General features: G+C 44.3%; 1 protein-coding gene across 1 annotated transcript in view; it reads left to right on the forward strand.

The window, feature by feature from the left end:
• Positions 1-16153, forward strand: part of EGFLAM (EGF like, fibronectin type III and laminin G domains) — a 136058-nt gene that overhangs the window by 56621 nt on the left and 63284 nt on the right. Inside the window, exons 8-9 of the mRNA XM_032764287.1 lie at positions 12233-12348; positions 12621-12963. Of these exons, the coding sequence (XP_032620178.1) occupies positions 12233-12348; positions 12621-12963 (459 nt within the window). The remainder of the gene's footprint in view (positions 1-12232; positions 12349-12620; positions 12964-16153) is intronic.

The following is a 16153-nucleotide window of genomic DNA, read 5'->3' on the forward strand; positions in this document are numbered from 1 at the left end:
TTAGAGGTTGGTCTGTTCTTACAGACTATGTTTTTAACCCACCATGGATTCATTTTCAAGCCCCTTAGCTTTATATCCTTACTTGTGAGTCCTTTTATTTTGTTGACAATGATCTCGTTTAACTCTTAGTTTTGCTTTTCACTTCTTGGTCCTTTGCTTGCTGGTAAATTGGATCCCTTGAACTGTTTGTGCAGTGTTTATTTTCTGAGGCTGCTATACTTCAAGTTAAACTTCTGAACTGAATGTTCATGGAAACCTAAGATAGACTATGCTCCATGGGACCCCTGATTCTTAGATCCTGAAGGGTCAGCTTCCTCTGCTTCAGACCCAGGTGTATGCTCATCTATTTCCTGTTTATCTTTCAACATGAATGTTTGCATTATTTTGTAAGAAAAGATAAAGTATTTAGCTCTGCTATTAAGGAGAGGATTGACTTCCTGCTGGGCTTATTAATGCAGTACTCAGCTAATAGTTTAATTGGCAAACCTAGTAGAGGCTATTTGCCTTTACAAGTCTGAAAACTGAAAGTTGCCTGTTGTTTTGCAGAGAGTTAGAGCAATAGTTCTGTAAGGAATTGTTTGTATCAGAAAGGCTGGGGATAACTTAATACATCGTGGGTCAAATTAATCCCTGGTGTAACTCCAATGGCTTCTGTAGAGTTATTGTGCCAGGGATTAATTAGTTTCAGTACGTTTGGAGGAATCTGAAAAACTGAAATTTTAAATGGATAGTGCATTGCACTGAGTGAGCTCACTGCATCCTGATTGGCACAGGTGGTGGAAATTACATCCCATTTGCACCAGTCAGAGCAGCTATGCATGATGGGCTGTTCACCCCTAGGGGAGTGCATGCAATGTTCAGGAGTTCTGATACGGGACAGCAGCTTTCATATGTAGACAAGATCCCATAGGAGCCCCTCTGTCTAAAGTTCCCTTGGCCACTGCAGCCATATCCCTTGTCTGGCCAGTGCTGGGGGATGCATTGGCCAACTCCAGGATCCCTGCAAAGTGAGGATGTTGGTCACTGTACACCACTGCAATTCCCCACGGGGGGTGTATGTATGGAACTACAGGTGCTGCTCCCCCATCTTGAAATAATAATAACTGAATGCATGGCTTCCATCATATGCAGGGTTTACAGTTTTGTTCAGTGGTGTTCACCACCCCCACAATATTGCTCCAGTGCCCCTGGCCCACATAGGCTGAAAAAGCTGCTGACAAAGCCAGTACATGTGAAAGCCTCCATTTGGTCTCTGTACCTATGTGCAACAATGGTAACATCCTCCAAGAGTCTGCTGGGTTGAGACTTTCAAAGATTAAAAAGGGCTCGTAGGCACCCAATTTCCATTTGAAGGTCAATGGGAGTTTGCTGCTTATCTGCCATTTGTGCCTTTGAAAATCTCTCCTATGTCCCCAGTGCTTATCAGCTCCAGTGTCCAATGCCTGGGCAAATAGTGACGTTCTGTTACCATCATTATGTATCGTCCCTTTTACTGTCACCAGGGGTTATCAGTGGGCTCTCCGATGCTGTGTGTGCCCATTTTGTGTAATGTTCCTATATCTAGACATCCCAGTTTACTGCTATTCAGAATAATAATAGTGCCTTAATTTACAGTGTCCAAGACACTCATAGAGGTGTTAAACATTAGATATATTTAAACTGCTCAAGTTAAATAATTGTTTGTCTTTGCAATCATGCAAAAGGAGGGACCAAACAAATTCAAAACCCTCCTTAGTTGTCCTGGGAGTTAAAGGCAGGCTTTTTAATGTGGACTAAGAATACAACATTTAACCCCAAACCACATTGTGCAGGGAGTGAATTTAGACACTGAAAATATGTAGGTTTTTCCTCCTGCTTCTGATGCTTACTCGACTACTATTTACTCATGTTCTAGAGGTTACAACGTTGCACTGGTACTTGGGACCCTAATTTGTCCCATCACTTCCACATGATATTTCTTACCACTCCCTCGCTGCCATTTTTCCCATGTGCAGAACAGTTGTGTCTGCACATATGATGCAACATGACCTATGATTTGTAATTGTGTAAAACAAGTCTAAATATTTTTACAAAATGCATATAAATGTTGTAATCTGTCATCTTACTTATAATAGAGCCAAGATTTTAATTATTGCATAAATGTGTCTTTTACTGGAAACATTCACACTGTAGACTTAGGCACAACTTTCCTACTTAGTGGTGCAATAATTTGAAAATTTACCAGTAAGTGTAAATACTGCACTGTCTGCGTCCTGTAGCAACAGTACACTAGCATTAGTATAACTGGCATGTTGTCTGATGCATTGTACAAGAAGCTACCACGATATTATTCAGATTCAACACATAAAAGCACATTGTTCACGCCTAGAGTTGATTGAAATTTTTGAAACTTTGACAGTTTTCCTGCATGGAATCTTTTCGTAGAAAAATTGTTGCTGTTTTTTGACCAGCTTATAGAATGATTTATATTTTTCCACAGTGCTGATGAAAATTTTTCTGAAAAATGTTGAACATTTTCAATCAGCTGTTCATTAGGAATTTAAACATGGCAGGAGCATGAATCCATAAAGGAAGGAGTCTGAATTTATGTTGTTATCCTCATAAAATGCGGACTTCTGAAAGCTATCAGGGATCAGGGCATCTTGCCAGCGTACCCTGAAGGAAGATCAACTGTTTTAAAGTGACAATGTCCTAATGTGCATAACATCATTTAGATCATCTAATGATCCTTTACTACATGAGTGGATACCAGTCCTGCTTAGTGATGACTGCATCTACAACTTGTATATGTTTTCTCCATCTTCCACTGTGGGCCATTGCCCAGAAAATATGCCCTGAATGCTAATTTGGGAATGTTGCACGTGGTGGGCCAGATCCTGAGCACTACCCTAAATGCATTTGAACTTATGTTTCTGCTTTATTGGAGGCTAACATAGAAGGAGCGCTCCACTCCCGCATATATTCCATGCATTCATGAAGCACCCTGTTCTTCTATCTCATTTTCCTACTGTGTCACAAGCTGATCTGATTGTTATTTATTTTTTAGAGTTCAGTAGTTCCTATACTGTGTAAGGCACTTTCCAAACCCCGAGGAAGACATGGACCTGCCCTGAGAGAGTCACACCATGTGCCTACTTACCATGAACTAAACTAGGTCTTGGACATTTAGGTGTTTCTAGGCCTGCTTCTGACAGATGCTGAACTCTTTCCCAATCTGTCCTTCATCCCCCAGCTCCCACAGAATTCAATAGTATCTCTGTGTTAGGCTGTCTGTGAGTTAAAAATTTTATTAAAGAAAATGTTTGAAATGAAATATACACAGGTTGAGAGGGAAGGTACTGTACATCTGGGGTCAGGCTTAGGTTATGGGGGGGTTACAGATACCATTTGCAAGGATGAAAAGATACATACATATCGCATAACAGGCATAGACCCAGATTGGAGTGCAATGGTTTTTTAAAGTGTCAGTGAATAAGTAAAAGCAGCAGAGAATCCTGTGGCACCTTATAGACTAACAGACGTTTTGGAGCATGAGCTTTCGTGGGTGAATACCCACTTCGTCAGACGCAGGTAGTGGAAATTTCCAGGGGTAGGTATATATATGCTAGCAAGCAAGCTAGAGATAACGAGGTTAAGTTCAATCAGGGAGGATGAGGCCCATAGTTCTAGCAGTAGAGGTGTGATTAACCAAGGGAGGAGAGAAACTAGGTTTCTGTAGATTGGCAGAAGCCATTCACAGTCTTTGTCTTTGATCCAGAGTCTTGAATGGTGTCAAATTGCAAATGAACTGAAGGCTCAAGCATTTTTCTCTTTTGAAGTCTGGTCCTGAAGTTTTTTTGCTGCAGGTATGGCCACCTTAAGGTCTGCTATAGTAGTGGCCAGGAGGTTGAAGTGCTCTCCTACAGGTTTTGTATATTGCCATTCTGAATCTGATTTGTGTCCATTTATCCTTTTCCGTAATGACTGTCCAGTTTGCGGAGCTATTACATAGCCGAGGGCGCATTGCTTGGCATATGATGGCGTAATATTACATTTGGTGGACGGATGCAGGTGATAACAGCAGCTTGATGGTTGCAATGGCTGATGGTTATGGTCTCTGTGATTGGTGTATGCTGTGTAGATATCGTGGAGCCCAGAGTTCGGCATCAGATTGTTGCATGGATTGGTTCCTAGGTAGAGTTATCTTGGTAGTTGTGCAGTTGCTGGTAGAATACGTTCAGGTTGGGCGGGTTGTCTGTGGGCAAGGATTGGCCCTGCCACCCAAGACGTTGAAAGTTTGGGATCATTGTCCAGAGATGGGTTGTAAGATCCCCTGGATGATGCGTTGGAGGGGTTTTAGCTGGGGGCTGTGAGATGGCCCCAGTGCGAGTCCTGTTGGTTTTCTTTCTTGGGTTTTGATCTTGTAGTAGGAGGCTTCTGGGTACACGTTCTGGCTCTGGTTGATCTGTTTCCTAATTTCCTCATGCTGGTATTGTAGTTTTGAGAATGCTTGGTGGAGATTTTGTAGGTGTTGGTCTTCTGTCTGAGGGGTTAGAGCAGATGCGGTTGTATAGTGTCTTGGCTGTAGACAATGGATTGTGTGATTACCCGGGATGGAGCTGGAGGCTGAAGGTAGGCATAGCGGTCGTAGGTTTTCAATAAGGGTGGTGGTAATGTGACCATCACTTATTGCACCGTGGTGTCTAGAAAGTGGACCTCCTGTGTAGATGGTTCCAGGCTGAGGTTGATGGTGGGGTGGAAGTTGTTGAAATCGTGGTGGAATTTTTCTAAAGTCTCTTCCCGTGGGTCCAGATGATGAAGATGTTCATCAATGTAGCGTAAGTAGAGAAGGGGCATGAGTGGACGAGAAGCTGAGGAAGCATTGTTCCAGGTCAGCATAATTATTGGCGTATTGTGGGCCATGCGGGTGCCCATAGCAGTGCACTGATCTGAGATATATATGTCATCAAACTTGAAATAAGTTGGTGTGAGATATAAGGCGCAGAGCTCAGCGGCCAGTTGTGCTTGGGATCATCAGGGATAACTGTTCCTGACAGCTTGTATTCCATCTGTGTGTGGGATGTTTGTGTAGAGAGCCTCTAATCCATGGTGGTAGGATGGTGTTTTCTGGGGGTGACAATGCATTGTAGTTTCTCAGGAAATTAGAGGTGTCACGGAGATAGCTGGGAGTGCTGGTGCATAGGGTCTGAGTAGAAGAGTTCCAGATAACCAGACAGTCCTTCAGGGAGAGTGCCAATGCCTGAGATGATGGGGCGTCCAGGATTTCCGGGTTTGTGGATCTGGGGTAGTAGTAGAATAACCCTGGTCGTGGTCTAAAGGTCTGCTGATTTGTTCCGGTGTTAGTGTAGGGAGTGTCCTGAGTAAGATGGTGCAGTTGTCCTTAGTGTATCCTCAGTGGCATCTGAGGGAAGTGGCCTGTAGAATTTGGTATTGGAGAGTTTGTCTGGCGCCTCCTTTTGGTAGTCAGACCTGTTCATATGACAACAGTACCTCCTTTATCAGCATGTTGATGATTAATGTCAGGTGTGGGTTTCTGAGGCTGTGGATGGCATTGCGTCTGTCACGACTTAGGTGTATGAGGGAAGAGATGTGTTTTTTCCATGATTTCTGCCTGTGCACGTCGGCGGAAGCATTCAATGTATAGGTCCAGACTGTCATTTCGACCCCCAGGAGGAGTCCATGTGGAGTTCTTCTTCTTGTGCTGTTTAAGTAGGCTCGGGTTTGCCACCCATGGAATGAATAAGGAGTCCAAGTCAGTATCGGTGGAGCGGATAGGTACATGGGTGGGGTGCGTCCCTTGGTCCCTCAGGGAAGGAAGTGGGTTATTTCCCTGGTCAGCTGTCTCAATTACTCAGTGTGGTGTTGGCGGTGTCCGGTGATGTGTTTGGTATAAATGTCTCTGGACCACCTGACGGTGTCAGACACCATGAGCCATCTCATGAGGCAGCCGTAGCGTCGACCGGCCCCACATGCTCTCAGATCCAGCTCGTTGCGGGAGTCCCATGAGCCCAGGGCTCCCACAGTCAGGGCGTGTATCTGGACTTCGTAGCCCTGGGCTCTCAGGGTCTCAGCCAGCGAGGCAAACCACTTGTGCACGATCACCTTAGCAAAGCTGACCCAATGTTCACTGAAATCAATGGAAAGTTTTCATTGACTTTAATGGACATTGGATCAGGTGCTTATATCATCCTAGCAATGTCTGTACTCCAAATACATTAGTTATAGATATCATTTAATGGCAGTGTTTCAACCAATGCAGGAACCTATTGGAATTGCTTACTAAGAGAAGAATGTATTCTGAAGAGCTGCTAACAGTGTCACCTGATGTGACAGACCTCCCAGAAGCATTGCAAATAGAACATCTGGCCTTGATTACCTGCAAAGAGCTTATTCATTATATAATAATACAAACATTAGGGCAAACATTTCAAAAGTGTCCACTAATTCTGGGTGCATCACTTTTTCAGGGACCAGCCATCTCAAGCTGGCTACTTGCAAAATGGAGTTACACCAAGAATCAGCTGCCCCTTTTGAAAAAGGGTGGCCCAGATATTTAAACCTGGAGTGTCTAAGTTTGAACTCATCTGAGTTCATACACAGGGAAAGAGGCAATCTTTCAGGTAGTTAGGATTAATGGATTAGTATTATTGTTCCCATTATATAGATAGCAAAAGTAAGCCAGTGTTGAGATCCAGTAATTTCTGTAAGAGAATCATTGACAGGAATAGAATTCAATCTCCTGATCATTAAACAAAGTTGCCTTCCTTGTATTTTGATGTTAAAACTACCCGATTCTCTGAATTGAATGAGTTTGCGACACCTACAGTTAACAAAGCTACTCTGAAGCACTTTGCAATCTAGTTCCTACATAATTCTGCTTGTGTTGGTCAATATGCCCATGACTACTTAATTGGCAATAACAGTTTGTGCTGATTCCTATTTATTTTGGAAAGGTTTCTTTGGTATGACTTAATCCCTGATTATTTGGAGAGAGGCTGTTTTATGTCAATGACTCCCTGCAGATTTTTCAGTTAATTATGGGACAGGATTACAGGGCTGGTAGAGGGTCTTAGATGGGCTTCATCTCCTTGCACACTGGAGCACTGATGTAATGAAATATATAACATGTCTTTAGTCTCTGTAATTAGTGTTCTGATATTCACAAAGCACCGCTTCGTTTAATCATTCCTGATTTGCCACCCATTATGTGGTCAGCTCTTTGCTAGAGTTATGCAGTGCTCCCTAATACATCAGCCAGCACATGGTTTCTCTTTAAAATACTCCTCTTAGCTTCTTTGTCTTCTGCTTATTTTATATTTGTGTTGTCTCACATGTGGGTATCATGTCATATCATATGATCCATGTTGTGAACTGAAAACTCAGTGGGGTATAAGATAGTCTCATCTCGCTATGTGAGAATTCCTCCTCTAAATCCAGACACAGCAAGGTAAGACTATACCTCCTAGTCTTTGCATTCGTGTTTACAACTGCGTCATGCTTTACCTGAGTCATGCACAGATTAGCAGGTAGAGTAATAAGTTATGCATGTTGGCTGTGACTATCTGACCTTTTGCTGAGCTTTTCCTTTCCATGTGGACCAAGCATCCCCCTAAAGTTTTCCTTAAAATTTTTCGTTATTTCAAAAAACAAGTTTCTGTTCATTGTCAGTTTTGGGTCAGATCCCGCAGTTGTCTCAGGATCCCATTGATCAGCAGGAAATTTTCCTAAGAATTCGGCCCTGTATGAATGGCAATAGGGGGTTGGGAAAGGGTAATCTTAGCCAAATGAGAGATCTGTAAGTACTGGGGCCCCTATCATTCTCCTGTCCCCGTAATGCCAAGCTTCTACATCAGGGGTCAGCAACCTTTCAGAAGTGGTGTGCCGAGTCTTCATTTATTCACTCTGATTTAAGGTTTCAAGTGTCGGTAATAAATTTTAACGTTTTTAGAAGGTCTCTTTCTCTAAGTCTATAATATATAACTAAACTATTGTTGTATGTAAAGTAAATAAGGTTTTTAAAATGTTTAAGAAACTTCATTTAAAATTAAATTAAAATGCAGAGCCCCCCGGACCGGTGGCCAGGACCCGGGCAGTGTGAGTGCCACTGAAAATCAGCTTGTGTGCCGCCTTCAGCACACGTGCCATAGGTTGCCTACCCCTGTTCTACCTTCTCCCATTAAGTAAAATGCCACACAAAACCAGCCAGAAAAAGGGCTTTGAAGCAACCTTTATTTTTTTTTTTGACAGTCATAATAAGCCATATCTCTTTGCTCTTCTTCCCAGGCTTTAAATGTGGTGCCTGCTCAATACATTAAAAAGCATTGTCAAGGCAAAATATTTCATCTCTTTTGTGCTTCACATTTACAGGGAACATTCTGATCCAAAACCCAAAAAAGATTCACACTCTGCCCTCAGAATTGGGCATCTTTTCTAAGTCAGTGACCCTGATTCTGTTCTCATTAAAACTGGTGTCACTCAGGAATATCCATTGTGGTCAGTTATACCAGTGCAAAACTAGCATGGAGTCAATACCATACCCAGTGAGTATGTATCTGGAGGCCGAAGAGGGCTCTAACATTTTTCCTATATGTGGTAGTAGGAAGAAGTCTGCTTTCTTTCTTTTCATTTTATTACAAGGTAGCTTCTGCTATCCTCACTCAGCCAAAACTCCCATTAAAATCAGTAGAAGCTTTGCTTGAGAAAGGACGGAGTGTCGCAGGATCTGCACTTTCGCAAATATTTCTTATGTAGTCTGGGACCTTTGAATTAGAAAAGGTATGGTACATACGTTAGATATTTTGAATATAGTTTTGACAGCATCCCAATGATTGGTACCATTGTTCCATGTTTCTCTCCACCCCTCTCCTCAGTTTTGTGATCTATCAACAAATGAGAGGAGTATTGACTGAACTGGGTTGACTTTGAAACAGCTACAGACACACTATATAAGTCCCTCTTTTAGAAAGGCAAGCTGCCCCTAGTGAAATTACAGATCTGACATAAAAGCAAAGATATTCCAGTGGACTGAGATTGCCTATATCCAGGGTGAGCTGATGAGAATGCTGGCTAGTCATATGCTCCATTTCATTCAAACCACTCCCCAGTATAGTGCAGATTTCACTGATAATGTTGCTGCTGTGGCTGTTATTATTTCCTTAGTTTCTCTTGCACGGTGATTCTTTTGCAGACACTCATTATAGCTCATAAAACATAATTTGCCAATGGTATAGAGTGGGGAAGGAGGACATCCAGCCAGTGATTGCTCTTTGTATGAGGTAAAAGCAGGGTGCCTGCCTAACTATGGTTAAATTCTGCTCATCCTACTAATATGATTAACCCCACTGACTACTCACGTGAGTACTGGGAGTAGAAGCTTTCATCAATATTTTTATAACAGATATTATTCTGTTCCCACAACGAAAGCAGGATTGGGCCCAATATATATTATCTCTCTCATTAACTATAGTAATAATCTGTTTCTGAATACATACTGGGGGACAAATTCTACTCTCTCTGACACCGTTGTCAGTCCAGAGTCAATACTGTTATTTCAGTAATTTACATGATGTCCCCCAAAGCAGAGTTTAATCCTTTAACAAAAACCTCGAGTATATTCTGAGTATGTGCATGACTAGTTAACCTTGAACTTTTACCAAACTATTAGGAGCTGAAAGTCATATAAACTCAGCAGAGCTACATTTCTAAGATGTAACTCATTTACACTAAATACTTCCAGTTAATATAGGGCTGATGTAATATCTTATTTATAGATAGATATAGATAAGATTGGATTAAAAGCCTTGCAGGTTTTCTACAATTATTTGGGATGGAAACACAGATGCCTCATTATCTCTGCCAAAATTGCTCCCTATTTGTGTTGTGTGCTAATATAACAGCTTCCACCTATAAATAAAACTAGTACCTAGCATATTGTGGGCTGCCTTTGGATTGATAAAGTAGCAGCATGAATATATATCTGGTGAGCATATGTTTGATTTCATAACTGTCGGCAGCCAGAGTTTCTGGGTTGTTGGTGCAGCAGCAGAAAGAGACAGAATGCTCCAGTTGTGCTAATCATTGTCTGCAAAAAGCTCTGTGCTTGAACTGGCATTTCCCCCTCTGGACTTTAGGTCACTGAGATTCTTTTGCTGTTCCCACACTGCAAGAAGAGTCTGTTAGCCAGAACTAGACAAGTGCAATCTATGCGATAATGTGGAATGCCTCAGCTCACACTGCGCCTACTGCATGTTCTTTCAGTCATGTTATCTTTGATCAATTCTATCACTTTGCTCAGTGGAGGAAGTTAAGGCCTCTCTGCTATAAAGTGGCTGGCTGTTTTTTTCATGTTGGCAGCTATCCCTGGTACCGTGCTCTCCTTCAGCAGGTGTTCTTTGGCTGGACAGGCTATGTAGCTGTACGCTTTGCAATGTAAATTACTATCTCTAACTAAAGAGAGTACAGGTAGTTCTGGGGTCCTAAAACAAGCAAGCACATGCATTCAACCCTCACAGAGACTTGGCAAAGCATGGATCAGCAGTGGTAGCTTAAATGGCCAATTTAAGGACTTAGTATTATAGGGTGTGCACGGAAATACATATAAAAATGCCTTGGAACTGGCAAATTATCTTGTGAAAAAAGCAAATCTATGAAAACACTACTAGTGCATTAGTTACTAAGGACATGGCTACACTTGCAGATGGAGTGCGCTTTGAGTTAAACCAGCCTTCGTAGAGCACAGTAGGGAAAGCACTGTAGTCTGTCCACACTGACAGCTGCCAGTGCACTGGCGTGGCCACATTAGCAGCTCTTTCAGTGGCCACAGAGAGCAGTGCATTGTGGGAGCTATCCCAGCATGCAAGTGGCTGTAATGTGGGGGTGGGTGGGGTGGAGTGTGACAGGGAGTGTGTTGTGTGTATGTGGGGGGAGAGAGAGTGGGTTGGGGGGGCTGAGAGCATGTCAGCATGCTGTCTTGTAAGTTCAGACAGCAGCAGACTCCCCCCCGCCCCCACCCGCCGCCTCTCTCTCTCACACACAGCATTCCAAAGTAATTGTTGCTTTGTCTTGGAGCAGATAAACATGCTGGCTGTCAAACGGAGCTTTCAAAGGGCATATCCAAAACAATGACAAGAGTGGCCACTTGACTTAAGGGAATTATGGGACATTTCCAGAGGCTGATTAGAGCTCAGTAATGCAACACCTCACACTGACGCTGGGCCGCTCCAGCAGAGGTGCAGCAAATGTTATTCCACTCGCCGAGGTGGAGTACTAGGAGCGCTCTAGCTATGGAGTCAGAGTGCTCTACGTGCCTTGCCAGTGTGGACAGTGAGCTAGTGCGCACGGGGCTTCTTTAATGTGCTGTAACTCGCAAGTGTAGCCAGGCCCTAACTCCCTAGTATTTTAAACCACTGTCAAAAATAAGACTTGTTTATAATGCCTAATGTCTATCCTGTTAAACTTTGTTAGTTAGGATTACCTATTGTCATTGTTTGTCTAGTGTCAGTGTTGGGCTTGAGACTATAAGAGTATATGCAAATAAAGAGAGTCTCTGCCCTGAGATTGCACTAGCTGAAATAATGGCCCATAACCTGTTGTCTGTGGTGGTGCACAGAGAGCTGGTTCCTCACATGGTGCTGGCTCACCTCATTTTAGCTGCTAAATTGCACTTTAAAAAGCTAAAAATACATTAAAGGTGGCATTTTCCAAAGTGCCCAAGTATGACCGTTGACATAAATGAGATCAGACTAAGGCCAAAGCTGAGTGCTATTGAAAATCTCACCCTGAATATCTTCCTGCTTTTACTTTTTCAGGTAAGCAGTTGTTGTGGTTAACACAGGGATGATATTTGGTCACCAGTAGAGGAGGTAGTGGACCATGCACTCGCAAATGGGGGAGAATTTGTTCAGTGAGACACTAGAGCTAGTAAAAATGGGGTCCACACTGAAACTCTGGTCTAAAAGAATGATATACAGAGCACAGAGTGCAGTGGGACATCCAGAGGAGAGCATCACTTGGTTTGCTTTATAATTAATTTTTGATGTATTAGCTCTACAGTATGCTTTCCATCTTGACACTGGCACATTTGCTGATTCTTTAAAATGAATGCCAGCACCATCCTGGTTCTCATTGTTCTGAATAGATGAGTTAAGACCTGAACTTCTGTGCAGGAATTGATGGCTCTGTGTTGAAAAGAGAAAAAATATGTGAACTGAATATGCCAGCTTTGTCTTCACAGGTTCTGAGGAATTAGGAAGTGGAAGCTATGGGCATCGGTATATCACAGGCACCATAGTCGGTGACGATGATGGATTTGATATTGATGATTCAGACTATGACATTTATATTGAAGAGGTAAATTCAAAGGTTCCAGTTTGGCATTTCTATTTGTATTTATTTTCTAGTGGTATTTTAGATAAAGGGACTTGATCCTGTTGGCATATTTAGCCTTTAACCTTATGTGCGCAGGTAAAATAAAAGTGGCTTGTTTGTGTTTTTCTCTTCCTTTAGGATGAATTTGTTTCTTCAAATATATTTCTTAGGCGATGTAGCTTTAATTTCCATGGAACATGTTTAATTTTAGGTTGTGACTGTACTAAAGTTCAGTTTCTTTTATCTTGCTTTAGCTCAAGCCACTTCCTGCTATCAAAGGAGGCAACAGGAAGTTTTTGGTTGAAACCAAGGTTGCTCCAGGGTCTAGTACAAGGCTCCTTTCCAGGCTAATTACAACCACCTCTGATCCTATTACTTCCCCTGCAACAACTATGCGCCCCATTCCTACAACCACTGCTAGCACCACTACAGCTAAGGCAACCAGAAGGAATGGCCAAGCCTCAGCAGTACGGCTATTTGATCTGTCCTGTGATGAAACCATCTGCTCTGCTGACAGCTTTTGTGTCAATGATTATGATCGGGGCGGTTCTCGGTGTCATTGTAACCTGGGCAAAGGAGGAGAGACTTGCACAGAAGGTAGGTTTTGTGCAGGGCCAGGGCAATTATTCTCCAAGCACAACACAATTCCATCCTTAGCAACTTGATGGATGGATAGGATTCTTTTCCTAATTGGCTCCCACAATTTGCCTCTTATGATAACCAGTTTGGCAGCTGCTGATGCTTGCATGGTGGTGATGTTGTTCTGCAGTCTTTGACATTAACATCTCCGCTAATGTAAGCTGTGATGAGCTGCTCTGCGGTAAATTTCTGTTCTATTCAGTTCAGTTTATCTGTGGGAAGAAACACAGTTTCATGGTAAACCAATGAAAAATACTCATTTAAATGGGGTTTGTTCTTAACAGGGCCCTAAAGGTAACAGTTAGCACTTCAGTGAGCTTCTCTCTCTCAAACACCAACTATCTTGCCTCACTTGCTTGTCCTTCAGAAGGGTGGGAAGAGTTGACTTCTATACACTACAGAGAAAGGCTTAATTGAGTAGTCTGTGCACAGTAGTTGTAGCCAGGAATGTCAGAATTCTAGCCCCAGCTCTCACACCATGTGGTTTTGAGAAAGTTACTTAACCTCCATTGTTACCCACACACTCTAGGGCACTCCACCTTTACTCTTCCATGGGCTCAAGGCATGACCTGGTTAATTTAAGCACTCCCACCCTTTCCCAGTTCCTAGGGCTCAAGACCACCCATACCCAATTCCTAGGGCTCAGGGCATAATCTTCTGCAGGTTTATGGGGCCTCTTACCAGTGAAAGAGCCTTACACAGTAATATCCTAACCTCTGTTTATTAACAGTTGCTAAAACAGAATACATACTCTAAGCACACAATGCTCACCACTCCCAAAAAGGCAGACAAACTTTTCCTAGTGGCCAGTCAGGATCAGGTCATCTGGGGTTCCTCCAGCTTCTGCACAATATAGTTGGCAGGATGTTGAGGTCTGGCAGCTCTGATCTTGGGCTGTATCCTGGAGTTAAGTTCCAAAGAACTTCCTTTTATATAGGCCTTGGCTACACTTGGAGGTCTGCAGCGCTGGGAGTTACAGCTGTCTTCATACTGCTGTGCAGGGACAGCGCTGGAGTATGGCCACACTGACAGCTACCAGCGCTGCAGTGTGGCCACATTTGCAGCATTTGCAGGGAATAAAAGGGCAGGGGTGGAGTGGGGAACTGTACAGTCATACAGATTTGAATAGTCCTGTCTGAAGTGCTGTGCAATGACTGCGCATTCAGGATGCCATACTGCATGGTGTGGGGGTTGAGCAAGCAGCCAGGTAAGGGTTGTAGTTCTCAGGGCTGGTTGGTGAATGTACAGGGTTTGGAGGCAGCTGGTGAGTAAGAACTGGATGCTGGGAAGGGCGTTTGCGAGCTGACATTAGGGAACAAGGGGCAAGAGCTTTGGGATGGGGCGGTGCGTGCGTGAAGTGCTGCGGCAGCATGCGACGAGCGTCTGATAGAGTCTCTTGGGCGCGCAGGGATGCTTATAAGCTGCTTTGTGCTTTTCTCCTGGCCAACTGTGTTTCTCTGGCCGGATCCTGCTTTTCCATTCCCCTGCCAGTTTTCTACAGTTTTTAGTCTCTCTGCGAGTGATCTATAACTGTTATCAGCAGGTCGCATTTGCTTTTTCCGAGCTTCTCCAGTTTGCAGTCGTGAGCTGCTGTTAACACTTGCAGCTGCGAACTCAAGGTGCTTGTGGAAAGGAAAAAAAGGCAACAGTTAACAGAGGCAACGCATTGTTTATAATCTCAGAAGTTATTTCCCGACAGTGAAGGAGTTTACAGTCTTCACTTTAGCATAATTTCCCAGTAGCAAAGAGAGTGCACATAACCAAGGAGCCGAAATGGTGAAGTAAGGAGACGAGTGCTTCAGGGCTGTGTGAGGGTTCTGGGCATGGGGGAGCAAACTGCCTGCAGGACACACAGTGAACACTCTCCGCAACATTTTTCCACAGGAGTTAATCCTGGAAGCTATCCGCTGCTGCTGTCACTGGGAAGGGAATGATTGTTCAGGGCTGTGCCCTGCCGGGGTTCGGTGCATTGGGAAAGCAAACTGCTGCAAGGAGCAGCCTACAGTGAACACTCTCACCAAGCATTTCCACAGGAGTCTAATCCCCGCTGGGGAAGAGTATCTCGTCTGCTGGTGGGTCCCACTGGGAAGTGCCGGAGGGTCTCTATACGCAATGCGGATCCCGCCTGGCTCCTAATGCAGCGTGCCTGTGTTGGCAGCAATGGTCCCGCCCACCCTGCGCGGACAGTGGGGCAGATGATTAGCCTGACTGGGAACAAGGACCACAGTGGCTCTCCCTATAAACTTGTGCAAACGCATTGCCCACGCTCTGGCTGAAACCTTTGGAAGAGATTACCGAGGCCAATTACCGGGCGACGTGAGAGACACATCAATGGGCCTATTCCTAACAATCTGGCATGGCATGCATGCAGCCCTAACCCCCCTCCTCTCCGCAACATTCCATCCTGAAAAAGAAAAGCCACTTAACTGAAACCCGCGTCCTCTGCTTGTCCTTAACAAGTACCAGCTGCTGCGACTGGCTGCCTTCCTCCCTGGCTTGAGAAGAGCTCCTGGCTGCAACCTCTGGACTCCGGGTGTCTCCCCACCCTCAGACTCTCACGCTCGTTCCTCCTCCTGCTCCTCCCGCTCCACCTCTCCCCCTGCTCTGAAGTCCACGTGGTCCTGCGATGCGCTGGGGTAACCCCCCAGTAAATCGCTCCAGCTCTTTTGTGAAAAGGCAGGTTGTGGGGCAGCCCCGAGCGGCGGTTTCCCGCACATGGCTTGCAGTAGGCACTCCACAGCTCCTTCACTTAATCCTGCACTGCAACACCGCGTCCCGGTCATGGCCCGTTCCAGCAGGGCCTTGAGATCTGCCCATAGGTATCGATAATCTATGGGCTGAAGCGCAGCTGACTGCACAGCTTCTCCCCTCCAAACACTGATGAGGTCCGCAACTCGCCATTGCTACCCATGTGGGGCTCGTTTGGTGCATGGAGGCAGGGTAATCCTGGAATAAGACTTCACATGAATTGGACTCCACACCTGGCTGAGCCAACAGGAAGGGAATTTTTAAAATTCCCAGGGCATTTAGGTTGGGTCACCTGAGGCCAGGGCAGTATGAACGGTTGACTGGATTGAGCAGAGTGGCTGAGCAGGCATTCTGGGAGAACTCCCAAATACCTCTGAGGCATACAGACTTTTGGTGGCCA

Source organism: Chelonoidis abingdonii, chromosome 6 (assembly GCF_003597395.2).
Source record: "Chelonoidis abingdonii isolate Lonesome George chromosome 6, CheloAbing_2.0, whole genome shotgun sequence".
Classification (NCBI taxonomy): Eukaryota; Metazoa; Chordata; order Testudines; family Testudinidae; genus Chelonoidis; species Chelonoidis abingdonii.